Source organism: Prionailurus viverrinus, chromosome E2 (genome assembly GCF_022837055.1).
Source record: "Prionailurus viverrinus isolate Anna chromosome E2, UM_Priviv_1.0, whole genome shotgun sequence".
NCBI classification, from domain to species: Eukaryota; Metazoa; Chordata; class Mammalia; order Carnivora; family Felidae; genus Prionailurus; species Prionailurus viverrinus.
This window is the reverse complement of record NC_062575.1, coordinates 47653771-47680234: the sequence shown is the minus strand read 5'-3', so window position 1 is coordinate 47680234 and position 26464 is coordinate 47653771. Positions and strand designations below refer to the sequence as shown.

Here is a 26464-nt window from a genome sequence, read left to right as displayed (position 1 = left end):
CCGGGAACGGTCTCTGGTTGTCAGAACTGGGATTTTATTAAATTGGAAATCCTATTAACAATGAGGTCAGACGGGGTCATCAGGGAGAGGTTTCGAGGCTGGGGTGGGAGGTAGCCGGTTTTGGCCGCGGCCACTGTGGACCACGATGTCGTCGTATTCATCCTGGGGACAAAGGGGGCAGGCACAGGGGCTCAGGCGGCTGTCACCCCGCCTGCTGTCCAGCTGCTTCCACCCACCCCGACAGCTGGGTCTTGTCTCGAAGCCCCAGCTCGCCCAGTCATCCTTCAACTTCCCTGCTCTTAGTTTTCCACACACCACATTCAAGGTCACCTGTGTTCTCCCACCACCACTGCCTGGGCTCCGGCCCCACTGCTTTGCCAGTACTTAGGCAGCCACAGCCACTGGGGTCTCCCTCCTCCGCCCCCTCCCTCTGCCTCTATCCAGATTCCTCGCCGTCCCCCCAACATCGTCCCTGCCCAGAGTGGGGTCTCTGCCACCTGGGTTCTCCAATGCAACCTCCTCACCGGAGGTCTCTCCCCACTGCCGCCAGGGTTGGAATCAGTGCTTCCCGGAGCCTGAGTTCTCCGACTCCTGCCCTGTGAGATCACTCCCTACGCTGTCAGCCACCATTGCCAACCAGTACCATTATCAGTCACCACGATCGAGGTCTTTTCTGTAACTCTGCCCGAGTTCCACCTCTGCCCTTGCCTTCGGTTCCCCACCACCACTACCCATGTGCTCCCCACCACCCCTGCCCAGGTCTCCCCGCACAGCTGCCCGAGTTCTCGAATCACAGCAGCCCGAGGTCAGTCTCAACGTGCTGCCTAATGTCTCTTCTCCCCCTTCCCGTCTGCCCGTTTACCCTGACCCCCCCGGCTGGGCCGCCCGGTCCCGCCTCCCCACTCACGCCCTCGTCCCCGCTGTCACTGTCGCTACTGCTGCTGCAGGGGCCGGGTCTGTCGTCCTCGTCCTCGGGCTCAGCGGCTCCATGTGCACGGAGAAGGCGGGCGAGGACGGGGTTGGGCCGGAGCGTGGCACTACCCAGTGGGGTGCGGCCACCGTACATGCGGGCGGCGGGGTCGGCCCCTGCCCTCAGGAGAAGCTCCAGCACGTCGGCTGCTTGGGCCTCCACTGCCAAGTGCAGGGGGCTCCGGCCGCACGTGGGCTCCTGCGAGGCGCAACAGAGGGGTCAGGGAGGCCCTGCCCCACTCTGGGGGCCAAGTCTCCCTGCCACATCCTCTCCCCAGGGCAGCTCACCGGTTTGTTGAGGTCAGCTCCAGCCTCCCGGAGCAGCCGGACCATCTCTGCGTCTTTGTGGATGACGGCCACGTGAAGCGGGGTATGGCCTGTGGATAGGGCGACAGGTGTCGGACGATGGGACTGAGGGGCCTGGGCCTCAAATGCCAAGGTCCCAGGGGACGGCTTTGTGGCCTGAGGACACTGAGTTTGGGGTACAGCTCCTGATTTCCTGGGTATGTCAAACAGGCTTCTGCAGCCCAAATGCCTACGTCTCGGTGGTCTGGAACTTACTGGGGGTGCCAATGCCCGGCTTGTGGCATGTCTGGGGCTTATGGATGAAGAGCCTGGGGGCTTTGGACAGGAGGCCTGGATCTTGGGACCAGGAGACCGAGTCTCTGGTCTTTACTTCACAAAGGGCCTGGATCCCAAATTCCTGGGTCCCGAGTAGTTGAAGGGCCTGCGACCTTGGAAGGTGGAGTGGGCCCTAGACACGGGGTCCTGGGTGATCTCAGTCCCTTTGTGGAAGGGGCTTAGGTCCAGGCAGTCAGGCTTAGAGGTGGGGGAGCCGAGACTCAGATGCCTTTTTTCTCATGAGGCCTGGCTGAGGGCTGTCCTTGAACCCAGTGTCAATCTCTGGGAACCTGGGCCTTGAGTTCCCTCGTCCCGGGTGGGCTGAAACCTGTGGCTGGTGAGAGGGTGGGAGCTGTGCCTTCAGGCTGGGCAAGCTGGACCCAACAACTGGATCTTAGTGGCTCCAGGCCTGTGGGTGACAGGTCTGGGTCCCAAGTGGTCCGGGTTCCGAGTTCGACATGACCAAGTCTCAGTAATCTGGGGCTCGAGTGGGGACCCTTCCCAATGCCTGGGCTCCTGAAGCCTCGGTATTATTCCCCAAGGGGCTGGGTCTTGAGTCAGGAGAACCGAGCCCAGAGCCAGGAATTCTCGCTCCGCCTGGGAGCCCAAGCCCTGCCCGGTGCCTGAGAACCCCTCACCCTCATAGTTTTCAGCCTCCAGCTGCAGCTTCCAATCCTCCTCGCTCTCGTCATCTTCCTTCTCCGAGTCGGGGTCGGGGTACGAGGTGACAGGCAGGCGGTCGGCGTCAGAGGTGCGGTCGGGGCCCTGAGCGAGGTAGGTGTTGGGGGCTCCCCTGGCGCACCGGGGACGGGGCTGGAGTAGCACACGGGCGCAGGCGTGTGCCCTCATGCGACAGGCCAGGTGCAGTGCCGTGTGGCCCCCGCGCTCCGCCACACGCAACCCGGCACCCGCCGCGTACAACTTCTCCACTGTGGAGGCCTCCCCCAGGATGGCTGCCAGGTGAAGGGCTGTCTGCGGGAGCAGAGGGCAGGGATCAGGGGGTGCACGGAGAACCCAGTCCCAAGCCCTAAACTGTCCCCCGGGGGGGCTCACCTGGCCCAGGTCATTCTGCAAGTCCAGGTACTCGGTGCCAGCCGCGAAGCCTAGGAGGAAATCCAGGAAGGGCTCATGCTGATGAATCACTGCCAAGTGCAATGCCCTGAAGACAAAAACAGGGAGCAGAGCATAGAAGTCTGGAACCAACTGTCAGGAATCTAGGAGGGTCAGGTCAGTTAAGTCAGCATATTTGTTTAATCAGTGCTTTGGTTTTTAAAAATTTTTTTTAAGTTTATTTATTTACTTAGAGAGAGAGAGAGAAAAAGTGAGAGTGGGGGAAGGGCAGAGAGAGGGAGAGAGAGAGAGAATCCCAAGCAAGCTTCCGCACTGTGGGCGTGGAGCCCGATGCGGGGCTCAAACCCACGAACCGCGAGATCATGACCTGAGCTAAAGTCGGATGCTTAACCAACTGAGCCATCCAGGAGCCCCTCATCGGTGTGTATCAAGTAGGACTTCTACTGCCTCCCAAGACGAAATAACAGGGACCAGATTTCCCTCCCATCTGAATCAACCAAAAAAATCTGACAAACTATGGTATAGGAAGCAACAGTTTTCCAGATACTAGTCCTCATGCAATGAATGACCATGATCCCTAAAGAGGAAACAAAATGAGGTGAGCCCTTCAACTGATTGCCAAGTTTACCATCTTGAGAGTAGACACCGCACAGAGAGGGGCCTCGCAGATTGCATACGAGGCAAGAAGGAGGGGAGGCTGGGGAAGGCAGGCAGCTAGAGTCAGAGGACAGAGAACCCAAGAGGAGAGGGCTGAACAGGGAGAGACCCTGGGGGGTCTACAGAGGGGCCTCTCGAGTATTTGGGAGAGTGCTGATTAATGGACGGGTGTGAAGAAACCATCCAAAAAGATTAGGGAAACATGCCCATCGCTCACAGGAGACCAGGAATAATGCCTGTTCCCACCAATCAGACTAGGAAAAACCCAAGGACCTTGGGTAGAATACTCTGGAAGGCTCTTACCTCAGTTGTGGGGAATAATAAGTCCTAGATGAGGGCTGCTCAGGACCCACCCAACAAATCATGAAAGCAAAACCCCAAAGGATCAATCCGCTTACAAGTAGTTGGTTTTTTTTTTTTTAATGTTTATCTACTTTTGAGAGAGAGAGAGAAAGAGAGAGACAGACAGACAGAAGGCAAGTGAGGAAGGGGGGCAGAGAGAGAGAGGGAGACACAGAATCCCAAGCAGGCTCCAGGTTCTAAGCTATCAGTACCGAGCCCAATGTGGGGCTCAAACTCACTAACCGTGAGATCGTGACCTGAGCAGAAGTCAGACACTCAACCAACTAAGCCACCCAGATAGCCCAAACTGCTTACAAGTAGTTTAACTGCATCCCAAAACAACACTCAACAATATTTATAGGAATCCACAACTTGCTGGCCTAACAAGGTAAAATTCACAATATTTGGCATCTAATCAAAGATTACCAGGGAGGCAAATAAGCAGGAAAGCATGATCCACAATGAGAATGATCAATCCGTTGAAATTGACCCAGAAATGACCCAGATGTTGGAATTAACGAACAAAAACATTAAAAGAGTTCATTATAAGTGAATCTCAAACATTCAAAAAGTTAAGTAGAGACATGGATGATAAAAAAAAAAAAAAAGACTCAAACCAAACTCCTAGGGATAAAAACTATAGCATCTGAAATGAAAAATACACTGGATGGGATTAGTAGCAGATTAAACACGGCAGGAAAAAAAGACTAGCAAACTTGAAGACTTCACCATAAGAGCTATTCTTAATGAAACACAAGAGAACATTTTTTTTAACGTTTATTTATTTTTGAAAGAGAGAGAAAGAGACAGACTGCAAGCAGGTAGGGGCGGAGAGAGACGGAGACACAGAATCCAAAGCCGGCTCCAGGCTCTGAGCTGTTGGCACCGAGCTAGTTGCGGGGCTTGAACTCAGAAACTGCGAGATCGTGACCTGAGCCGAAGTCAGACACTGAATTTAATTTTCCAAATCCACAGATCCAAGAAGCTCAATGACTCCCAAGAACAAGAAATACGGAAAAAAAACAAAAAGACAAAAAAACAAAACAAAACAAAACTATGCAAAGGCCCAACATAAAAGTCCTGTTCAAAACCAATGATGAAAACAAAAATTTCACACGAGCCAGAGGCAAAACTACTTTAAGTACAGAAAAATAAAAATAAGGCAAGGGAACACAATGGAGCACCACTTTCAAGTATTCAAAGACAGTCAACCCAGAATTCTTTAACCCAGCGAAAACGTCTTTCAAACATGAAGACAAAATAATGACGCCGAGAAAACTCATCAGCAGCAGACCCATATCGCCAAAGCAACATTAAAGGAGATCTGTGAGCAAGAGGAAAATGACATCAGACCACAATACGAACTGACTGAGAAGAATAACGAAAACTGAAAATAGTAACTATGTGGGTAAATATGGAAGATTTTTTTTCTCTTGTTACTGTAAGGCTCTTCAGAAGGTAATTTGGAAAAATAGCTGACTGTTTAAACAAAAATACTAACAAAGTATGGGGGAGTTTAGGACACACGTGTAAGTGGAATGTATGGCAACAATAACGTTGAGGCCAGGAGGGGACAGATGGAAATATATTCTCTTCTGAGGTTCTTTCATCTTTTACCCTATGTGAAATGACATATCAGCCAAAAAAAGCAGAAGTCAGCAAACTTTTTCTATAAAGGCCAGTTAAAGATTTTAGGCTTTGTGGATCCTACCGTGTCTCTTTTCACCTACTCAGCTCTGCACTTGTGATACAAAAGCAGCCACTGGCAATATATAAATGACCCCGCATGGCTGTATTCCAACATAACTTTCTTTGTGCAGTCTGAAATGTGAATTTCACGTAACTTTCACTTGCGGCAAACTATTCTTCTTCTCTTCTGATTTTTTTCAACCATTGAAAATGTAAAAAGCATTCTTAGCTCACAGCCTTACGAAAGCAGATGGCTGGCCAGATTTTGCCTGGAGGCCACAGTTGGCCAACCATTTAAATAACAGAACAAAGGGGCGCCTGGGTGGCGCAGTCGGTTAAGCGTCCGACTTCAGCCAGGTCACGATCTCGCGGTCTGCGAGTTCGAGCCCCGCGTCAGGCTCTGGGCTGATGGCTCAGAGCCTGGAGCCTGTTTCCGATTCTGTGTCTCCCTCTCTCTCTGCCCCTCCCCCGTTCATGCTCTGTCTCTCTCTGTCCCAAAAATAAATAAACTTTGAAAAAAAAAATTAAAAAAAAAAAATAACAGAACAAAGAGAAAGTTAGTAAAGCCAGAGGGCCTGGCTGGCTCAGTCAGTAAAGCACGGTTTTGAGTTCTAGGTTGTCAGTTTGAGCCGCACGTTGGGAGTAGAGATTACTTAACAATTTTAGTCGGTTAAGCATCTGACTTCAGCTCAGGTCATGATCTCATGGCTCTTGAGTTCGAGCCCCGCGTCGGGCACTGTGCTGACAGCTCGGAGCCTGGAGCCTGCTTTGGATTCTGTATCTCCCTCTCTCTCTGCTTCTCCCCTGCTGGCACTCTCTCTGTCTCTGTCTCTCTCTCAAAAATAAATAAACATTAAAAAGTTTTTTTAAAAAAATAGAGAACACTGTACCCAACAACAGAATATCCATTCAAGTGCACACATAATGTTCTCCACCATAAAACAATTCTCAATAAGTTTAAGAGGATTCAAGTCACATAAAGTATGTTCTCAATCTACAATGGAATTAAATTGAAAAGCAATTAAAAAAAAAAAAAGAGGGAGGGGCGCCTGGGTGGCTCAGTCGGTTAAACGTCCAACTTCAGCTCAGGTCATGATCTCGTGGTCCATGAGTTCGAGCCCCGCGTCGAGCTCTGTGCTGACAGCTCAGAGCCTGGAGCCTGTTTCGGATTCTGGGTCTCTCTCTCTCTCTCTGACCCTCCCCCATTCATACTCTGTCTCTCTCTGTCTCAAAAATAAACATTAAAAAAAATTATTTAAAAAAAAAAAAAAAAAAAAGAGGGCACCTGGCTGGCTCAGTCAGAAGATCGTGTGACTCCTGATCCTGGGGTCATGAGTTCAAGCCCCGCATGGGGTGTAGAGATTACTTAAATAAATAAAACTTTTTTAAAAAATCAATTTAAAAAGGGACATTTGGAAGACCTTCCAAATACCTTGAAACTAAATAACATACTTCTAAATATTCCACTGGCCAAAGAAGGAATCAAAAGAGAAATTAGAAAGTATATTGAATTAAATGAAAATGAAAACACAGTATATCAGAATTTGTGAGACTGCTAAAGCAGTACTACGGGAAATTTATAGCATGAAACACCTATATTAGAAAAGAAAGGTCTCAAATGGAGAAGCTCAGCTGCCGCCTTAAGAACCAAAAAGAAAGAAAGAAAGAAAAAGAACAAATTAAACCCAAAGTAAGCAAAAGAAGGGCAAGAATGAAAGTCAGAACAGAGATCAATGAAATAGAAAGCAAAAATCCAATAAAGAAAATTAATGAAACCTAAGCTGGCTCTTCAAAAAGATCACTACTTCCTGAGTGCGTATTATGGGTCAAGCACTGTTCGGTCACTGAGGACAGAAGAGTGAACACAATGAACAAAAAACCCAGTACAATCCGTCACAGGGGCCTTTACAACCATTGTCTCTTCTACATGGAGTGCTCCCCCCCCCCCCCAAATAATTCACTGGTCTCATTTTCCTGCTTTATTTTTTCCCAAAGACCTTACTACCTTCAGACATACCGTTTCCCTGCCTTTCTTTTATATTGTTTTTCATTTTTCTGTCTTTCTTCCTTTCCTCTCTCTTTCGCTCATTCTCACTTTGTGTCTTTCTTTCCTTCTCTGACTCTTTCTTTCCTTCTTTCTCCTTTTTTCCCTCGGCGTTTCCTTCCTGTCTTCCTGTCAGTCCATCTGTCCTATCGATATACCCACCCTTGGAACGCAAACTCCACAAGGGTTTAAGCTTTTGTCTGTTTTCTTCACGGCTTTATCACTGCACCTAAAACAGGCCCTGGAACCTGGTAGTGTTCAATAAATATTTCACACGTGAACCCTGCTATAATGGAGCTTACGTTTTCTCTTTGAATGTAAGATTTTAAGATCAGTGCTCAGAAGGCAGAATCTTGGAGTCAAGGCCAAGTATTAATTTTGGAAATCTAAGTCCCAGGCTCATAAAGCAGGAGCTAAGGATCAAAGATCATATTTGGAGGTAGGAGGTCAGGAGGGGGCTGTCTGAACTACAGCTCTAACAAAGGTCTCAGGAATAAGGTCAGGAAGATCAATAGAGTTTTGGGATCAATGGATAGGGATGTGGAGCTCTCTATGAACCAGAGTTCAAGAAAGGAAGATCAGAAATTAAGGCGCTAAGATCAAAGTTGGACAGTAAATTGCTTTTACTGAGGTTAGGGCTTGGCGGTTAGGGATCAGAAAGTCAAGCATCACAAGTTAGATTCAGGAGTGAAAGGTTAGGAAGCCGGGTTCAGAGACTAATAAGGAATCAGACGTCGGATCCTTGGGCCCGGTTTGGCAGCCTAAGGTTCACTCACGTGTCCCCATCCTCAGTGACGTAGCCGAAGACGAGGGGCGCCCACGACAGACCCGGGCCCAGCTCGGCGCCCAGCCCCGGTCCTCCGGGGGCTGCTGCGTCCGGACCCAGAGAGCCCAGTCCACTGTCGCACCATTCGTCGGCCTCCGCAACTTTCCCCAAGCACGCGACCCCCGCCATAGCCCCCGACGCCTCAGGGGTCCCAGCGGCCGCCCGCCTATAACTAAGCTCTGCCTGAGGTCCTGGCGCTTCCGCCCTGCGGGGAATTCCCCAACACTCCCCCTGATTTATCCAATCAGAGTGAGGTAAAGAGTACGCGCCCCGCCCCCTTACCACACCATGACCAATCAGAGTATTCAGATGGACCGCGACTCTCTACCCATTCCCACATTTTCCGGGCGCCCTTTACCAACATGGCTGCCGGCGCGGAGCCCTCTGGGACTCGTAGTCCTCCTGTCCGCAAGTCTTTTTAACCTAAGAGCCGCTCCCCGGACGTTGTGTGAAAGACTGTATGCATCCGCGATGGTTGCCGGGAGTTGTAGTTCTCTGCCTGGTCTCTGCCCCTCCTTTTCCGGTGCCGTCACGGGACAGAGCAGTCGGTGACAGCACCGAGGGCCCCCGCCCCGCGCCCATGGCCGAGCCGGACCGTGAGTCGGGGGCCCCGGTGGGAGGGTCGGGCCGCGCCGGGGCCTGGCTGAGGGCTGCAGGCCCCGGGGCCCGAGAATGGGCATGGTGGGGCTGGAGGTTGGGACTGCATGGCGGAGAGTGGGATTGGGGGTACGGGAGGTCGTTGCCAAGTGATCCATCCTGCTAGATTGTTGGGTTTCTGGGTCGCGAGATTTTGAGGGTCCGTTTGCCACGTCCCCCAAGTTACTAACGATCGCTGTTTCTGGCACCTTGGTTGCTGGGGACCCTCGTTGCTAAGGATTTAGATTGCCGCAGACCCGGTTGCTAAGGGTACCTACCTGGTTGTTAGGGGGAACTGTAGGATGCTAGGGGACCCCTGGCGTCCCTCCCTATCTCTTCCCTCTAGTTCCTGCGTTCCCCCTAAACATACCATCCCCACTGAACCTCCCTTTCTAAATTCGTCTCTAGTCAGAGTATCTCTTCTTATCTCTTGTCTTCCTTTTCAAACTTCCCTCTGTTTGTAAACCTAACCCTCCCTGGATTCGCGCGCGCTCACACACACACACACACACTCACTCACTATTTCCTAACTCACTTCTCCTAAGTCCTCATCCCTGCCCTGTATGCCTTACTTTCTCCTCCCTCTCCTAAACCTTCCTGCCCCAGACTCTTTGTCCCTCACTAACCACCTCTCCTGCCAGTACTGTCCACTGTAATATCTGCTTCCCCCCCTCCGTCCCTTCCCTCCCTCTGCTCCATTTTTGCCACCACCTCCCACCCCAGTATAATTAGGTTGGTGGGTCTTCTTGCCCCGTGCCCTTCTGCTTTGAAGCCCTTCATTCCCCCTTAACTGTGCCCCGCACTGTAACCACGTCTGCTCCCCCTCCTCCCCCAGCCTCTGACCCTCTGGAGACCCAGGCAGGGAAGGTGCAGGAGGCTCAGGTGAGATTTGGGGAAGGGTGGAGGGAAGGAGAGAGATGCACTTGTTCCCGCACCCCACACTGGGGGGGAGGTGGCAGAGGGGGAGACAGTTACCCCAGGGCCCTCAGCTCACTGCCCCAGTCCCTTGCCCCAACTTCCGGTTCAGCCTCCTGGGGAATGGTGGATTCTGGGAATTGTCAGAGAGGGGTGTGCCCCCTTAACTCCAGGCCTGCCCTCCCAAACTTTTCTCTTTCCTTGCCCCCTACCCCTGTCCTTTCTGAACTTCATTTATGCTGGGCATGGAAGAGACAGGTATCCAGTTTGATCACAGAACTCACAGATCTCATGGACAAGTGACTAGAAAATGGCCCTACAGGGTGATTCTGAAAGTAGCTCAAGGAAGAGTAAACTTTGTGGGGCCACAGGGATTCCAGCCAGTCCCTTCCCAGGAGGAATCCACAGGCTGGGCTAGGAGTCAGACTGAGATACAGACACATCACAGTGAGCGAAGCGTGACTTAGAATTTTCTTAGGCAGAGTGACAAATGGCACTCCACGCAGAGGATACAGCTTGTGCAAAGACTGGGGGACACGAAGGGTGTAATGTGGTCAGCAGTCAGGTGGCTGGGAGTGGTTAGCTTGCTATATTCGAGGTTAGCATTTATGGAGTCCTTATTCCAGCCAGGTACTCTGCTCAGTGCTCTGTGTGCATCATCTCATTTCATCTTCCCAGAATCCCCGGGGGGAGCAAGGCCTATTGTGGCCATTTTACAGATGAGGAGTCCGAGGCAGAGCTGTTAAGCGACTTGTCCTCTGTCCCCCAGCTAGAAGAGCAAGGACTGGTTTGCAACCTACATCACCCGGCACGTTGCCTTCCAGACACCTCAGGGAGAGGTAGACAGGACACCTCACAGAGGCTTGAAGGCCCCACCAGCACCTCCGGCTCCCCCTTAGGCCAAGTGGCTCCCACACGCGGGGCAGGGCCCTCAAGTCCTTCCACAGAGCCTCACTGTCCGCTGCTGAAAGAATGCCCGGCCACCCACAGACGCGAGATCACTGTTCAGATGTAGGGCAGCGCCGAAGCTGGAATGCTTAAAGCCCCTGACAGATGTGGGGCAGGGCCACGCTGAGGGGGTAAAAGCCTCCTGCCAGGCCAGGGCTTCTCCCTCGCCTGGCTCCTAGGGCTCAACCACTGTCACAGCAAAAGGTTTAATGCTCAAAAGGGATCCTCAGTCCCAGAAAGAGAGATCCGAGGATGTAAATTGCAGCATTGTCTGTGACAGGCCAAAACTGGAAACAGCCCAAATGGCTGTCAGCAGACGGGTTAAATGAAGTATAGTGCGTCCTTACAATGCAACACTATGTAGCTTTTTTAAAGGAGGAGCTGGATCTATAGTATATTGTTCTGCGGAAACCGCGAGGTGCAGCATCGTACTATGGTAGGACCCATTTCTGGAAAAATAGTGAGTTTTATAGGCAGAGAAAAAAATCTAGAGCGATTGCCATCCTGCTGTTAATAGTGGTTATATTGACCCGGGGCGGGTGAGGGAACTCGAGGCAAGCGCCTCAAGTCGTACATTGTCTAATGGCCAGAGAGTTTTTGCAAAGCTTATGCAATCTTAGAAAGCGATAATAATAAAACAGAAAATGTAAATACGTTTGGAAGGGCAGTTCCTATTCAAAAAGGCTCGGAACCAGAGCAGAGAATGATGGGGGAGGGGCTGGTCGGAGGGGTTTTAAGCAGGAGAATGAGTTGGTCAGAACTGTGGTTTTTGCGAGGTCCATTGCAGGACCCAGCCCTGCGCACAGCAGGTATCCGTTCGTTCAGTGGTGGATGGTTCTGGAGCAACTGCCAGGGGCCAGACCCTGTTGTTGGTTGGTGCTGGGCATCCGGCGGTGAACACGAAAAGTCCCTGCCATCTTGGAGCTAACATCATGGCAGACTCCATACGCGGGGGTGATTGGACGGTTAGACTGGAGAAGCCAGCAAGAGGGGCCCTTGGAGCCGAGGGGGTGGTGGCCTGACACAGCCAGGCCATCACCCCGAGGGCCGTCGAGTAGATCGGAGGTGAAGGCTGAGGCTGGGAGCTCAGGGAGGAGGCCAGGACAGGGACCCCGGAGGGGGAACAGGCTGGACCCAGGTGGAGCCCTGGGCAGGGGGACACATCATGGCAGGAGGGCAGGAGAAGGAAACAAAGACTCGGGGACAGAAGCCACACTGAGCTAGGACCTAGGAGGAAGAGCAGGTTTAGGAGAGATGCTAAGGCCAGTTTGGAACACAGTGGGAAAGAGAGGGCAGGGGTCACTTCGGGGGAGGCATCCAGGAGGCTGCGGGAACCCCATATCTGGGGACAGAGAGGTAGCATCATCAATGCCCGGGCCAAGGCCATGAGGCAGCTAGCCCAGGAAAGGTGGAGAGAGGAAGTAGGGAAGGCCCAGGACAGAGCCTCGGACCCTCCATCTGGGGGTCTGATCGAGGGGAGGAGTATACAATGAGATGGATGTGTCGGAAGGTGGTGTCCGGGGCTTGGAGCAGAAGAGCCCAGGGCCCCAGGGTGAGGACCGAGGCGTTTCCACTGGCATCATTCACAGGAGAAGACTGGAGTGAGGAGGGCTGCAGGGGTGCCGGAACCCCGCCGGCTGCTGCTTGGAGCACCTCTCGTAGGTTAACCACTTCATCTCAGGTGGCCCTCCGAGGCAGTGCCCTCCGAGCTCCATTCCCGAGATACAGAGCGTCAGGCTCAGAACAGCCGAGAACGCACAGGCCGCTGCGCGCTCCTCGGGAGTAGCAGGACCAGGTTTCCAGCCCAGGCAGCCCACCCCAGAGCCCGCACGCCGGCCCCCCACCGCACCTCACTTCCTTGGGCCCACTCCCAGCCGGAGGCTTTTCCCCCAGACCCGGGTGCCACCCTCCCCTCTCCTCCCTCCCTCACCCCACTTCTGGGGCCTGCTCACCCCACCCCCACCCCTTCCAGGACTCAGATTCAGACACTGAGGGAGGAGCGGCTGGCGGAGAGGCCGAGAGTGAGTATCTTCCCGGGAACGGGGTCCCGGGGGAGCCGCCTCGGGCAGGGATCCCATTTCTGCCCCTCGCCGCCACCGAAGGTGACGTTCAAAGTATGTCATAATGGGTGCAGAGCCAGCGCCCGAGGTTCCTGGTTGCGGGAGGATGGGTGGGGGATCCCGGGGCGGGGCCCCTGAGCACCCGGACCGAACGCCCACCCTGCTGTTCTCTCTCTGCTTTTTGGCCAGTGGACTTCCTGCGGCATTTCTTCTCCCAGACGCTGGGCCTGGGCACCCAGAAGGAGCGGCTGCTGGACGAGCTGACCCTGGAAGGGGTGACCCGCTACATGCAGAGCGAGCGCTGTAAGACCCGGGCCTGCTTTGCCCCTGACTTGCTTTTGCCCCGGCCACTTGAGCCATTCGCCATTCACACCTTTTGTTGGCAAGTAACACAAGGAGCCCAACGCACATGGCTTATTACACCGGAAAGAGGGTGCCGCCCCTCTAACTAAAACCCAGCACTGAGGACTGCTGGATTCAGAGGCTTCCATGATGTCAGAAACCTTAATAACCCCGTCCGGGGTTCATGTTGAGGTAGAGGTGGCACCTGGCAGTCCCGAAGGCCAGGACTAGCCCCTCCCACCGAAGAGGGCATCTTTCTTCCAGTGGTTCGAGCAAAATGGTTCAGGCCAAAGAGCAGAGAGTGGCTCCAGTTGGGGCCACGTTGGGTCAGACTCTTATCCCAAAACCCATCTCCGTGTCTCTGATTGGCCAGACCCGGGTCACACATCCATTGCTGATCGGCCGGGCCTGTTTGATAGAATGAAGGTGATGCCAATAAAAATACCTCGTAGGGTCCTTAGGATGCCATAAATTAACAGAGATGGAAATGCCTGGAAGAGGGCCCGGAACAGAGCAAGATCCGCGGACCCTATGACAAGTATTATAGGAAGCGTGTTTCAGGGCTGGTACGTGGGTCCCTCTCTACTAGGTCACCGTGTCAGTGTCATTTATATTTCTCGCAAGTTGAGGTCACCAGAGTCTGGGAAACCGGGCCCTCGGCAGTCCTCAACTAGAACAATCGACCCTTTGAGGGTCCTGAACAGCCTTTTGTTGAGGACGTCTTCTCCCGTTTCCCTGTCCTCGGGCTGCTGCCTGCTCCCTGCTCAGGCGTCCAGGCTTCGTGCCCTGAGCCTCCCTCTCCCGAGGCAGGCCGGCCAGCCGTCTGCAGGGCTCCTCCTGGCCAGGGTGTGCCCCATAGAGAACACAGGCAATGGCCACAAAGCTTTTGTTCCTTCCGTCCTCCTGCACCTGGGTTTTAGGACAGTTGTCTATAAGGCCGCCTATGAGGGGCAACAGTAAAGGACAGCAGTTAACCGAGCCCTCACCATATGCCAGCAACCGAGCGAAGCACTTGATAGGCGTCCTGTCATTTGATCTTCACATTGTACCTGTGAGGTCATCACAAGGGTGATCTGGACAGAGCAGGAAGCAGAGGCCCAGAGAGGCCGTGACTGGCTGCAGGGTCACACAGCTGGCAAGAGGCAGTCAGGACTCGACCCCAGGCCCCCTGAATCCAGACCACGTGCTCCCTCCCGTGTGGCCCCAGCTGGCCCCAGCTGTGCCTGGCCCGAGGGCATCCCGGAGCGGAGGGCCTCGTCACCCTTGCCATCCTCTTTTGCACAGGACACGCCGGAGGTAGCCGGTTCAGGGGCCTCACACTTGTGTCTGTCCATCAGCGATGGGCAGGTGCCAGGGTACCGCGTGGCAGGGCTGTCCGCCGGCCAGCAGCTGACGAGGCGATAGGACTATTTCTGCACAGCCCCGAGTATTTTTGAAATGATTTAACTCCTACCGTGTCTTCCCGTTTTCTTTTCTTTTCTTTTTATAATTTTTTTTTTAGTTTATTTATTTATCTTGAGAGGGGGAGGAGCAGAGAGAGAGAGAGAGAGAGAGAGAGAGAATCCCAAGCAGGCTCCATGCTGTCAGCACAGAGCCCAATGCAGGGCTCGATCTCACGAACAGTGGAGATCATGACCTGAACCGAGATCAAGAGTCAGGCAATCGAGAGTCAGGCGCTCAACTGACTGAGCCGCCCAGGCCCCCCTTCCTATCTTCTTTTCTGAAAGCTGGGGAAAATGGCAGAACAAAGTGCCTACATGTGTACAAATCCTGGGTCTCACGAAGTACAATTGACTCAAAAGAATAACAGAAACACGTATATAGTGTTTGCTCAGTGCCGGGCACTGATCTAAGCTTTACATGAATGAATTCATTCTCTCGACGGCCCCGTGAAGTCAGTACTGTAAGGATGCCCATTTTATAGAGCAGGAAGCTGAAGCCCAGAGGGGAGATCTGAACTAAGACACCTCCCTCCTCACCGGTGAGCAGGAAAGAATGTGTATGATATGCTAGAAATAGATGGTCATCCAAGACTGTGTCCAAACGGTGAGGCGTGGGGGCGCCGGGGTGGCTCAGTTGGTTAAGTGTCCAACTTCGGCTCAGGTCACGATCTCACGGTTCGCGGGTTGGAGCCCCCCATCGGGCTCTGTGCAGACAGCTCAGAGCCTGGAGCCTGCTTCGGATTCTGTGTCTCCCCTGCTCTCTGCCCCTCCCCCGCTTGTGTTTTGTCTTTCTCAAAAACAAACAAACAGTTAAGGGGGAAAAAAGGTGAGGTGTGGCCAGAGGTTTTTTTTACAATAAGCCGTAGCTCTTCGCCAGGACACCTGTGCCCCCCAGCCTTCTCACTAAGATCTCGTGCGCTTTCTCTAGAACTAGTCAGAAGGAGAGACTTCCCTCCGAGTGGCCTTTTCTCGAATCTAAGTTGGCATCATTTCAACCCGTAGATTCCTTGTCCCCATGCTGGCTCTTCCTTCAGTTGACTGTGTGACCCTTGCTCTCCCTGAGCCCTGGTTTCCTCATCTGTATAATGGGCGCGTTAACTCCCCCTGCCTCGAGGTGATTGGGAAGGCCATCCATGCATCTGAAATGTTGGCCCCAGGGCCTGGCACTGAGTAAACAGTCTTGGGGGCTAGGACGTTATCATTGGGGGGCTGAGCACACTGTCACATGATGCATAAACTCCTTTCCTCCAGGTCGCAGGGTCATCTGTTTGGTGGGAGCTGGGATCTCCACGTGTAAGTGCCTCCCTTCCCCCAGTAGCCATTCCCACGTTGGGGGCCCCCCTTTCAGAGGCTGGGGGAGCCACGTCTGGGCCCTTGACAGAGGAGGATGTGGTATAGATGGGGCCGAGGTCCCTGACCCATTGCTCCCTGGCCCTCCTCCCCCAGCCGCGGGCATCCCTGACTTCCGCTCCCCATCCACGGGCCTCTACGCCAACCTGGAGAAATACCGTCTTCCCTACCCGGAGGCCATCTTTGAGATTGGCTACTTCAAGGTGTGTGTTGCCCGGGGAGGAACGTCTGTAATGGTGGGGGGAAGGGATCCCCTGACCGCAGGGCTCAGCTCACCATCAGGATTCCGGTTCTCTCTCCCACAGAAACATCCAGAGCCCTTCTTTGCTCTTGCCAAGGAACTCTACCCTGGACAGTTCAAGGTGAGCTCTCTTTTCCCTGGTGGACAGGAAAGCTTGGGGGAACAGCAAGGCATGGGAAGGCTTCCCCTGGGGCCTCTCAGACAAATGTCGCATGGGCTCTAGGCTGCCTGGGTCCAACTCCTGGTCGCTCACTTCCTGCCCTTGTGACCTTGAGCCTCAGTTTTCTCATCTGTAAAATGAAGCTGATGATAGCCTATGAAACCTCTTGGAAGGCTTACCTGAATTAACAGTACACGTAAGACCCCAGACGGGAGCCAGGCCGATTGTGTACGGATCCCAACCCTGCACCTGTGCGATCTGGCAAACTGTGCCTCAGTTTCCTCGTCTGTGAAATGGGGCTGGTGTCGGTCCGTGCCCCCCCCACCCAACACCCCCCCCCCCAGACCGACGTGTGATGGTTCCATGAGGTAAAACAGCCAGAGCGCCTAGAACAGTTCCTGGCTCATGCCGAACGTGCTGTGTCATTATCACGATGTTCCCGTTGCTCCCCCGCAGCCGACCGTCTGCCACTACTTCATCCGCCTGCTGAAGGAGAAAGGGCTGCTTCTGCGCTGCTACACGCAGGTAGGCGGTCGTGGGCGACCCTGGGAGGAGGGCTGGCCGGGTGGTCCTGGAGCCTCAGTGCCCCGCCCCCTGGCCCGCAGTGCGCCCCTTACCCCCTCTCAGTCTCGGTTTCCCCTTCTGCGAAGCAGAGGCCAGGACACCTTCACCCTTCAGGTCCGTGGTGGCGCGACAGCGAGCTCCTCTGGGAGCCATCCCGTGCGTAGTGAGACAGGACCTCACGTCTGGGGGCTGCCACGGGCACTGTAGATCTCGTGTTTGGTCAGGGGTTTCCGCACCCGGCCACGGAGTGACTCGGTCTAACCGGATCTGTGCATTATGACCGTTTTCCAACTGCTGGACACGGAGCCGTTAGGAAGGGGCACCTTTGAATAATGTGCCCTAAGGCGTTGTACGTGCCACGGGCCATGGCTCACGCGTGTCAGGTGCTTAGCCGAGGCCTCGCCCTGGGGTTCTCTGGCAAGGAAGCCTCACCTTGTTGGCTTCTGGACTAGTCAGCAAGACGTTTTGGGGGTCTCGCACCCCTAACGGTAAAAACTGTGCCTCTACCTTCGTTTTATGAATACGTGTTTTATGAGTGCCTGTGGATACGCATTGAAGTTACTCGATGTGGGGCGCCTGGGTGGCTCAGGCGGGTAAGCATCCGACTTTGGCTTAGGTCATGATCTCCCGGCTCGTGGGGTTGAGCCCTGCGTCCAGCCCTGCGTCGGGCTCGGTGCTGAGGCCTGCTTTAGATTCCGTGTCTCCCTCTCTCTCTGTCCCTCCCCGGTCTGCTTTCCCTCCGTCTCTCTCTTTCAAATATAAAGACATTAAGACAATTATTTTTAATCCATTACGTAATGTAGCAGTGATATCACGCTCTACGTGAGACCTCAGAACCCAAAATCATAAAAGAGAGAGAGAATACGTGAGCGTGAACGGGAGTCCTAATACTTCTCCCCGCACCTGGCTGCGTGGAGCCTGCAGCCCACGAGGCTGCCACCAGGGGGAGGATGAATTTTGAAGTCCAGATTTCTCAGATGGGGTCAGGCGCTCCTGCCTAGCTGCCCAGGGCTGGTGGTGGCAGCCAGGGAAGGGACAGCCGCCTCCTTCCAGGAGGACACCACCCCTCCCCCCCTGGCCCAGCAAAAACCCGACCTCTCTTCCCAGAGTCAGTTTTATCCACGGGACGTGGCTCAGACGTAATACAAAACGCTCACTCGAAGCCCAGTGCCTTCCGGGCACGATTGCCTGAAATCTGCAGCACGGCCCTCGTAGTCCTCTTCCGCCACGAGTGTTTACAGAGCGCAGGCCCCGTGCCAGGCCCTGCTGGCAGCGACATCCCCGCCCCCCCCCCCCCCCCCCCCCCAGAGCTGCTCATCTCATGTGGGGAGAGAGACACTGGGCAAGATGGATAAGGAGGACATCTTGTCAACAGGGTGTCAGGGAAGGCCTCACTGAGAAGGGGCCATTTAGACAAAGACCTGGAGGGGAGAGTGTGTTCCAGCTGAAGGGAACAGCCAGGGCAAAGGTCCCGAGGTGAGACCGTATTCGGCGTGTTCGAGACGCTGGATCTGAATGAGCAGAGAGGACGGCAGTAGAGAATGGAGGAGGCGAGCTCAGTGAGGTGACAGGGACAGACCGCGGGGGATCTGGGGGCCGCAGGAAGGACTTTGTCCTTTACGCCGCTGAGTAGGACGGTGCCGCAGGACAGGGGACGTGACCTGAGCCAGGTGTCCCTCCGGCTGCATATAGGGGACAGACCAGGGAGGAAGCTGCTGCGACGGTCCAAGCAGGAGAATATGGAGGCTGGCCCAGGGTGGGGGCCAAGGAGGGGAGAAGTGTGCGGGTTACCAATCTGTTTTGAAGGTGGAGCCCGCAGGCCGCCCTGAGCGCTCACTGCCCGGCTGTGCCTGAGGCAGAACCCCGTGAGCCCTCCCTGGGAAGCAAGCGGACTGCAGGCTGTGTGCGCGTGGAAACCGGCATAAATCCGTGCCGGGGTCCGGGGGAGGGCGCGGGCGGTTCTCCCCTACTCGCGGTATTTCGTGCACGGATTTAACTGCACCTGCCGCTCCAGAAGGGCCTATTACAGAAAACAGATAAACGTGGAGAACCATGTCCCCTCTCATGTGTCACGAAACCGTTCTTTGCCTTTCTTTCACACTTGTCACCCTCTCCGTCAACCTCAGCCGCTTTTTGAGTCACTGACCCAGTTTTCTGGAACACATTGTCTTCACTTCTTTCTGAATTGCGATGACACAGCGCTTTTGGAGCTCCGCATGACACTATTTTTATCTCAAGATACAAGGATCCGTTCAAACATGAGAACGCTCGCCCTGTTGGCTCAAGCCACTGTGAGCGCCACAGCAAGGCAGCTTCTGGTCCTTTAAATATATACGTGGCACCTACACTCCACACAGGGCTTGTACTTGGCTTTCTTTAGCTTCTTGCGTGGAAGACCCTTCCATAGCCACTTCTTTCTTTTCTCTCTTTCTTTCTCTTTTTCTTTCTTTCTTTCTTTCTTTCTTTCTCTTTCTTCCTTTCTTTTTCTTCCTTCCTTTCTTTTTCTCTGTTTCTTTCTTTCTTTCTTTCTTTCTTTCTTTCTTTCTTGCTCTTTCTTCCTTCCTTTCTTTTTCTCTCTTTCTTTCTTTCTTTCTTTCTTTCTTTCTTGCTCTTTCTTCCTTCCTTTCTTTTTCTCTGTTTCTTTCTTTCTTTCTTTCTATTTTATTTTTAAGTAATCTCTACACCCAGCGTGAGAACTCGAACTCACAACCCCGAGCTCAAGACTTGCACGCTCCACCAGCCGAGCCAGCCAGGCGCCCCAGCTTTTTCAAAGCTGCCATTGCCTTCGTGTCCATCAGGGGGGGACACGGTGTTTTGAAACAAAAAGTGAGCCAAGGTTTAAAAAGCAAGAGATTCCAGATGAAAATCCAGACTTCAGAGGCGCCTGCGTGGCTCAGTCGGTTAAGCGTCCGACTTCGGCTCGGGTCACGATCTCACGGTTCGTGGGTTCGAGCCCCGTGTCGGGCTCTACGCTGGCAGTGTGGAGCCTGCTTGGGATTCTCTCTCTCCCTCTCTCTGCCCCTCCCCTGCTCCCTCTCTCTCTCTCTCTCTCAAAAAAAAAAAAAAAAAGTCCATACGTAGGCAAACAAATAGACACATTCATATATAGTTTTCCCGTAGCCTTTGTTCTTCTGTGCCTTTTAACATCTTGGAGAGATCATTTGAATATCGGAACACACAGGTCAGCCTTGTCGTTTTCTTGTTTGTGGTTTCTCTATCAAAAGTGGCCTGAGAGAATAACGGAGGCATTTAAGTAGTTCTTTTACAGGCCCTTTATTTATTTGCGCGCACACTGCTGGCTCACGAGCGAGCGAGGCAGTAGACTGAGTCAAGTAACAAAGGGAAAACGAATGCAGGGGGAGGGGACAGGCTGCAGAGAGTCTGGGAACAGTGGCTCTTGTCTGTGCATTTGGGGAACAGGCTGATCGCTGGCAGGGAGCAGAGAGAGCGGCTGGGGCCGTCTGCCCTTGAAAGAGAATCCTTTTGGCTGCTCGCGGAGTCTCAGCTGCGGGCCGCACGTGACCGGCCGTCTCTGTGTGGCGTCTGCGGGTGTGCTGTGTCACCACCTGCCTCTACAGCATTCCTCGCGGGCAAACAAAAGCTGCTCCCAAGGGGCTGCGTGCTCGAGGCAAAATGAGAGCACATATGTCTCTGTGGAAGAGAAGAATAGCCTTGCTGGATCTGACACGGAGAATACCTGTGTCTTAAAAGAACGCAAGTTAATATGACATCTCCGAAACAGCCCCCGGCGAGAAAGCCGACTGCTAAGTAGGAAGACGGTGATGGCAAAGAACCAAATAAACCCTCCTGATTCCTTTATGTTGCTGCTTGGCCAGGCCTGCCACATACAGCTGTGCAGGTTGCGCACTGCACAAGGATGCCACATCTGAGGGGGCTCTATTTACAACGGAGGCATTGTAGGTTTGTACGTTACTTTCGACAAATTTCTGACAGGTGGCACTAACGCTGTGCGGCCCTGACGAAACAAATTTCCGGAAAGAGGTTAGGAGAGGTGTCTGAGTGTGCAGAAGAACCCCACGCGGGCTGACGGTGGCCGTGGGCCTGGGCTCACAGACAGAGGAGTTTGGGCCCCACCTTGAGTCATCTGCGACTTCCACACTTTCAGTGGCACTGTCGGGGCGGCCGGAGGAGTTTACGGGCACACCCCGCCCCTTGCGGGCTTCTCCTGGCAACGCCCCGCTCCGCCTGCTGCCCCGGAGGGATGTGTCTCCTTGCTGAGCCTCTTCCCGCTGCCTCCTCTCCCCTGCAGAACATAGACACCCTGGAGCGGGTGGCGGGGCTGGAGCCCGAGGACCTGGTGGAGGCCCACGGCACCTTCTACACGTCACACTGCACCAGCGCCCTCTGCCGACGGGAGTACACGCTAAGCTGGATGAAAGGTGAGGCGCCCCGGGCGCTCCTCGAGGGCAGGCCCCCTGCCCAGCATCCACCCACCGACGGGGCCTCCACGCCCCCCCACCCCCACCCCCGGGCACCCGTTCTGTCCTGCTCTGTGGCTCTTCTTAGCAGACAGTGGCCGCCCCCCAAGATGGGAGGGGGCAGCGGGGTTTCATCGCTCCCAGCGCCAGCTCACAACCAGGCTATAAGGGAAGCGAGCTCCGGACCGAATTCAGCCACCCGCACAGATGCGCGTTGGCACAGAGGCCCCCAGTTGGTCTGTTCTCTGCGGTCATGACACCCTCGCTCTTTGCCCTTTGAGGGGCTCTGATCTGACCGTACACGAGGGGCTCCTGGAGGCAAACGCAGCTACATTCTGCAAAGAGCAGAACCGTCTGATAGAACTTTCTGAGAGTGAGAGGAGGGAAATATTCCCGATCTGCGCTCTCCAGTATGGCAGCCAAGGTGACCACGGAACTGAATTTTTCATCTTTCTTGTCGTCTTTATGAGTTGAGACGTTGAAAGCCAGGGCCGCGACCACCACGTTGGACAGCCCTGTGCTAGAGGCACAGGACCCGATAGCCCGTGAGTCGGATTCGGGCAAGCAGATTCCATGGAGTGTGAGGCTCGGTCAGGGATGAAGGCGGAGGGCTGGCCCTAGAGGCGCAGGCTACGGGACTTGCTAAAGTCCGAGTCCCTGTTCGTGGAAGGGCAGCGTGTCAAAAAAAAAAAGGGGGGGGGGGAGGAGGCGGCAAAAAATTCGGCCAGTCCACATTTCTCGAATGCCAGTGAGAGCCTTTGCCTGACGTCCATTGTGCGGCTGAGAAGTCACGCATTTCACCCAGGGAAAGCCCTTTATGCTGGTTTCACAAAGCCCCTGGTGTCCGTGTGAGACGGGACAGCTGCAGCATTTGTAGCGGGGCCTCCGGAGTGTGGCCTTTCTGCTAAAACGCCAGCTGACCACCCCTGGGGCGACGATTCTTGAATAGCTCCGGCGCGCGTGGGGGGCGGGGGGCGACGCACGCGACCCCGTCCCGTGTCGCTGGCGGCAGCGGCCCACGCGCCGCCCGCACAATCTCCTGCTGTCAGTGCCGACATCCCTCAGAAAATGACAGGCAGTAAAACCGTGCTCTGTCAATACGTGTCGAAGGAAGGAACCAATAGTGGGACAAATCAGCTAGGGCTCTGTGGATTGCCTGTGACAGCGTGTCCCAGCGCGTCCCAGCGTCCTTAATCAATAAGCAGTAAGGAGCGTGGTTGTCATAAGGCTGGTGTGTGTGTGTGTGTGTGTGTGTGTGTGTGTGTGTGTGTGGAGGTGTCTGTCACAGAGCCAGGGGACGGGAAGCAGCTGGGCCTAAGGAAGTGTCCCCACCCCAGGGTCATCTGCATATTCCTGCCTCTCTGGCACCAGGCCTGGGACGCACTAGGCCTCTCACCCAGGAGAAAATAGGGCTCCCCTCCCAGACCCACTGGGACAGCTTTTTCGCCCAGGTGGGGATGGGCGGGCTCCTTTGCCCCTTCTGAGGACAAGTTTCTGCTCGTTCATCTGTTCTTGTGTTGATTCTTAATTCAATAGCTGTAGCCTGGTGCCCGGAGACACCCCGGGAATCCTGGGGTTGGGGGAGGTGGGGCGGCTCTCTAAGAGGGGAGCAGGGCAGACACCCCGGAGCCCCCCCAGGGCCTGGGGCGTGTTTGCTGACCACGAAGGAGGCGGGCAGGCTGCAGCCCCACACCCCGGGGCCCGGAGTGGCTCACGTCGTCCTCTCCCTTCCCCTTCCCCACGCCCAGAGAAGATCTTCTCCGAGGTGACTCCCAAGTGTGAGAAATGTCAGAGCGTGGTGAAGCCTGGTGAGACCGGCCCCCCCCCCCCCGCCCCCGCCACGAGCCCCGTCCACCCCACCCCTGGCCACCCTCTGTCCCTGACCAGTGCCCTGAATCTGCCCCCACGGAGAAGGGGTTCCGTAGCCCCTGCCCCCGCTGCCCTCGGGTCTGCCTCCTGCTCCTGCCTGTTTTCTCTCTCTCTCTGTCTCTCTGTCTCGATGTGCCTGTCTCTGCCTCCCGTTTCACCTTCTCCTTCTGTGTCTGTGTCCGTGTGTCCATCCAACTCTGCCTCAGACATCGTGTTCTTCGGTGAGAACCTCCCGGCGAGGTTCTTCTCCTGCATGCAGTCAGTAAGTGCCCCACCCCCGGCCCGCCCCACGCTCCCCGCTCCCCCGAAGCAGGGGCAGCCGGGGCCGTGCCCGGGGGCAGGTGGCTTCCCCAACTAGCTGCGGGTGGGCAAGCAGGGGGAGGCGGCGCAGCCTCAGTTGGTTGAGCCTCGGGAACCCTCACCGGCCCCCCCCTTCGTAGGACTTCCTGAAGGTGGACCTTCTCCTCATCATGGGCACCTCGCTGCAGGTGCAGCCCTTTGCATCCCTCATCGGCAAGTAGGTTGGGAGTGGGGACCGCGGGGGGACCTGTGGGGGGGGGGGAGCCGGGACAGGTCCTTACCACTCGGCTCGCCACCCCCCAGGGCACCCCTGTCTACCCCACGCCTGCTCATCAACAAGGAGAAGACCGGGCAGGTGAGTTGGCTCTTGTTGGAGCCCCCCCTCTCTCCCCTCCCCCTCCCCACCCGGGTCCCACTTTCCCTTTCGCTGCCTTCCTGGAGACCTGGGACCCCTCAGCTCAGGCCAGGGGTTCCAGAACCCGGAGGGTCAGAGGCCAGGCCACCTCGACTCGGAGATTCTACAGGCCTCGGGTCACTTGGGACTCTTCTGAACCAAGCGACAGATCCCAACTCAGAGCAACCCGAGCCAGAACAGGAGCTCTGTGCCTCCTGCAGGGAAGAGTCAGGGCGAGTTGGTCGGGAGGCGCCCCCTCCCTCTTTTGGCTCTTTTCCTGAGGTGGCCTCCCTCCCTCATCCCTGGGGAGGGCTGCTTCCTCCAACAGGCCAAACATGCCGTGTGCCAGATGCTGTCCTAAGCACTTTCCTTTTTGTATTTATTTTTATCTTTAAAAATTTTATCTTGGGGCGCCTGGGTGGCCCAGTCGGTTATGCGTCCGACTCTGGCTCAGGTCCATGATCTCACGGTTTGTGAGTTCGAGCCCTGCGTCGGGCTCTGTGCTGACAGCTCGGAGCCCGGAGTCTGCTTCGGATTCTGTGTCTCCCTCTCTCTGCCCCTCCCCTACTCACACTCTGTCTTTCTCTGTCTCTCAAAAGTCAACAAATGTAAAAACAACATTTTTTAAAAATTTTTATCTTAAGCCGGCTCCACACCCAACATGGGGCTTGAACTCATGACCCTGAGATTAAGAGTTGTGTGCTCTAGGGGCGCCTGGGTGGCTCAGTCGGTTAAGCGTCCGACTTCAGCTCAGGCCATGATCTCACGGTTCCTGGGTTTGAGCCCCACGTCCGGCTCTATGCTGACAGCTCAGAGCCTGGAGCCTGTTTCGGATTCTGTGTCTCCCTCTCTCCCTGCCGCTCCCCTGCTTGTGCTCTATCTCTCCTTCAAAAATAAATAAACATCAAAAAATAAAAAAATAAAAGACAGCTGTGTGCTCTACCGACTGAGCCAGCCAGACGCCCCTAAGTACTTTCTAAGTATTAACCCGCCGATGGTCCGGGGCTAGGAGTGGTTTGGTAGTTGCCCTACTCTACAGATAAGGAAACTGAGGTTCAGAGAGGCCAAGTCACTTGAACAAAGTCACAGAGCAGGGAACAAACTCAGGCCACCTGGATCCAGGGTCTGTGCTCTGAGCTCCTCCCCCCTCCCCCCCCCCCCCCCCCCAGACTGACCCTTTCCTGGGGATGATGATGGGCCTGGGAGGAGGCATGGACTTCGACTCCAAGAAGGCCTACCGGTGAGTCCTGGGCCTGTGAGGGTCAGGGCCAAGGTGAGAGGGAGGGTGTGAAGATACACGGACCGGGAAGAGCGGGCAGGGGCCTGGGACAAGCCTGGGAGCTCTGACTGTCCCACCCACAGGGACGTGGCCTGGCTGGGTGACTGTGACCAGGGCTGCCTGGCCCTTGCTGACCTCCTTGGATGGAAGGTAAGGAGTTGGGCCACCTCGGCCCACCCTGAGCCCAGTCCCTAGTCCCCTGCCCCGCAGGTTCTCTGACCCCAGGATGCACAGTGACCTCTGACCTCGGTGAACTTTGCCCCCCGCAGAAGGAGCTGGAGGACCTCGTCCGGAAGGAGCATGCCAGCATAGATGCCCAGCAGGCGGGGTCGGGGAGCCCTAACCCCAACCCTTCAACTTCGCCCAGGAAGTCCCCACCTCCTGCCAAGGAGGAGGCCAGAACCTCGGAGGGAGAGAAACCCCAGTGACAGCCACGTCCCCCGGGGAAGGATGCCCAGCAAATCTGGGACAGCAGAGCCCCAGCCAGCCCTGGCCCCCTCTAACTTGCGGCTCTCATCTGGGGAGCTCAGAACCTCGTCCCAGTCTCTTAACCACTTCCTCTCAAAACTGGGTTCCCAGCCCCCTGACCCTGGCAGATCTCTAACACCTCCCAGGGGCCGAGGCCTGGGCAGCCCGGCTGTAACAGCCCATGGTCTCTAACCACCCGCAGGGCCGAGGGTCAACCTCCCCTCATCTCTAACTGCTCCCCGGGCCAGGGCCGCCTCTAAACTCCTAACTATTCCGCCCCGGGCCCCAGGGCTCCCAGGGCTCCCAGGGCTCCCCATGCCCTCCACTGCTCCTCGGGGCCTGTGGCCAAGTAGGGCCAGTCCAACCTACCCTGGGAGGGCCCCTCAAACATCACTCCCACTCAGTGGGGGGAGCTGAGCCTGAAGGCCTCCCTGGTCTGTGCCTCCGACGCCCGAAGCGGGTGCCGGTCCCCTTCCCTTGGGACCCACTTCCCATGCGGGGAGGGGCAGATAATGTTGCTTATTGGAGACAAATTAAAAACGGAAACAACTAACGATCAGCTCTCCAGCCTCCCAGTTCCTTTCTGCGGGCACACGGGGAAGCAGCCGGAGGGCGGGCGGCAGGGAGACTAGAGCACCTGCAGGCTCTTACGAGAAACAGCAGAGGGTGTTGACGGGACTCCGGGGCCTGCGACAGCCCCGTGGCTCTTCCCTGTGGGCCCCCAGACGGCCAAAGTCCCTTCCTCCAAAGCCTAGTCACCTAAGGTCTGAGCCCCCAAAAGAGGGCAAGGTTGGTTTCAGATACCCCCCCCAGCCCCGCCTCTTCCCCCACCCGCTCA

General features: G+C 55.3%; 2 protein-coding genes across 8 annotated transcripts; one reads left to right on the top strand and one right to left on the bottom strand.

The window, feature by feature from the left end:
- Positions 1 to 12: 12 nt before the first annotated feature.
- NFKBIB (NFKB inhibitor beta) lies at positions 13 to 8445 on the bottom strand. 2 transcript variants are annotated; one of them, XM_047834551.1, is made up of 6 exons: positions 8170 to 8445; positions 2644 to 2749; positions 2229 to 2355; positions 1258 to 1346; positions 908 to 1168; positions 13 to 162 (listed from the first exon to the last, which is right to left on the bottom strand). In XM_047834551.1, the coding sequence occupies exons 1-6, from the start codon at positions 8346 to 8348 to the stop codon at positions 67 to 69; spliced, it is 858 nt and encodes a 285-aa protein (XP_047690507.1). In that variant the 5' UTR covers positions 8349 to 8445; the 3' UTR covers positions 13 to 66. The 2 variants fall into 2 exon arrangements, with proteins under 2 accessions (XP_047690507.1, XP_047690506.1); XM_047834550.1 differs by having other exon boundaries at positions 2229 to 2562; positions 8170 to 8444.
- A 161-nt stretch (positions 8446 to 8606) lies between these two features.
- Positions 8607 to 26180, top strand: SIRT2 (sirtuin 2). Of its 6 annotated transcripts, none has more exons than XR_007147233.1 (17): positions 8607 to 8815; positions 9691 to 9737; positions 12308 to 12376; positions 12691 to 12739; positions 12968 to 13081; positions 15814 to 15855; positions 16009 to 16115; positions 16218 to 16274; positions 16770 to 16838; positions 21148 to 21277; positions 23065 to 23124; positions 23392 to 23447; positions 23626 to 23698; positions 23789 to 23840; positions 25049 to 25119; positions 25242 to 25308; positions 25428 to 25502. XR_007147233.1 is itself a non-coding variant. In XM_047834541.1 (17 exons), the coding sequence occupies exons 1-17, from the start codon at positions 8680 to 8682 to the stop codon at positions 25584 to 25586; spliced, it is 1362 nt and encodes a 453-aa protein (XP_047690497.1). In that variant the 5' UTR covers positions 8621 to 8679; the 3' UTR covers positions 25587 to 26180. The 6 variants fall into 6 exon arrangements, 5 of the variants coding, with proteins under 5 accessions (XP_047690498.1, XP_047690497.1, XP_047690499.1 ...); XM_047834541.1 differs by having other exon boundaries at positions 8621 to 8815; positions 23626 to 23702; positions 25428 to 26180; XM_047834542.1 differs by lacking the exon at positions 23392 to 23447 and having other exon boundaries at positions 8615 to 8815; positions 25428 to 26180.
- The last annotated feature ends 284 nt before the right edge of the window (positions 26181 to 26464 follow it).

Excerpts from the sequence above, each read along its gene's own strand:
- NFKBIB (XM_047834550.1), bottom strand. The coding sequence starts at position 8,348 with ATGGCGGGGGTCGCGTGCTTGGGGAAAGTTGCGGAGGCCGACGAATGG. Across the intron at positions 1,347-2,228 it reads GGAGGCTGAAAACTATGAGG|GCCATACCCCGCTTCACGTG; the intron begins GTGAGGGGTTCT and ends CCCTATCCACAG. Across the intron at positions 163-907 it reads GTGACAGCGGGGACGAGGGC|GATGAATACGACGACATCGT; the intron begins GTGAGTGGGGAG and ends CTTTGTCCCCAG.
- SIRT2 (XM_047834541.1), top strand. The coding sequence starts at position 8,680 with ATGCATCCGCGATGGTTGCCGGGAGTTGTAGTTCTCTGCCTGGTCTCT. Across the intron at positions 12,377-12,690 it reads TGCTGCTTGGAGCACCTCTC|GACTCAGATTCAGACACTGA; the intron begins GTAGGTTAACCA and ends CACCCCTTCCAG. Across the intron at positions 23,125-23,391 it reads TCAGAGCGTGGTGAAGCCTG|ACATCGTGTTCTTCGGTGAG; the intron begins GTGAGACCGGCC and ends ACTCTGCCTCAG.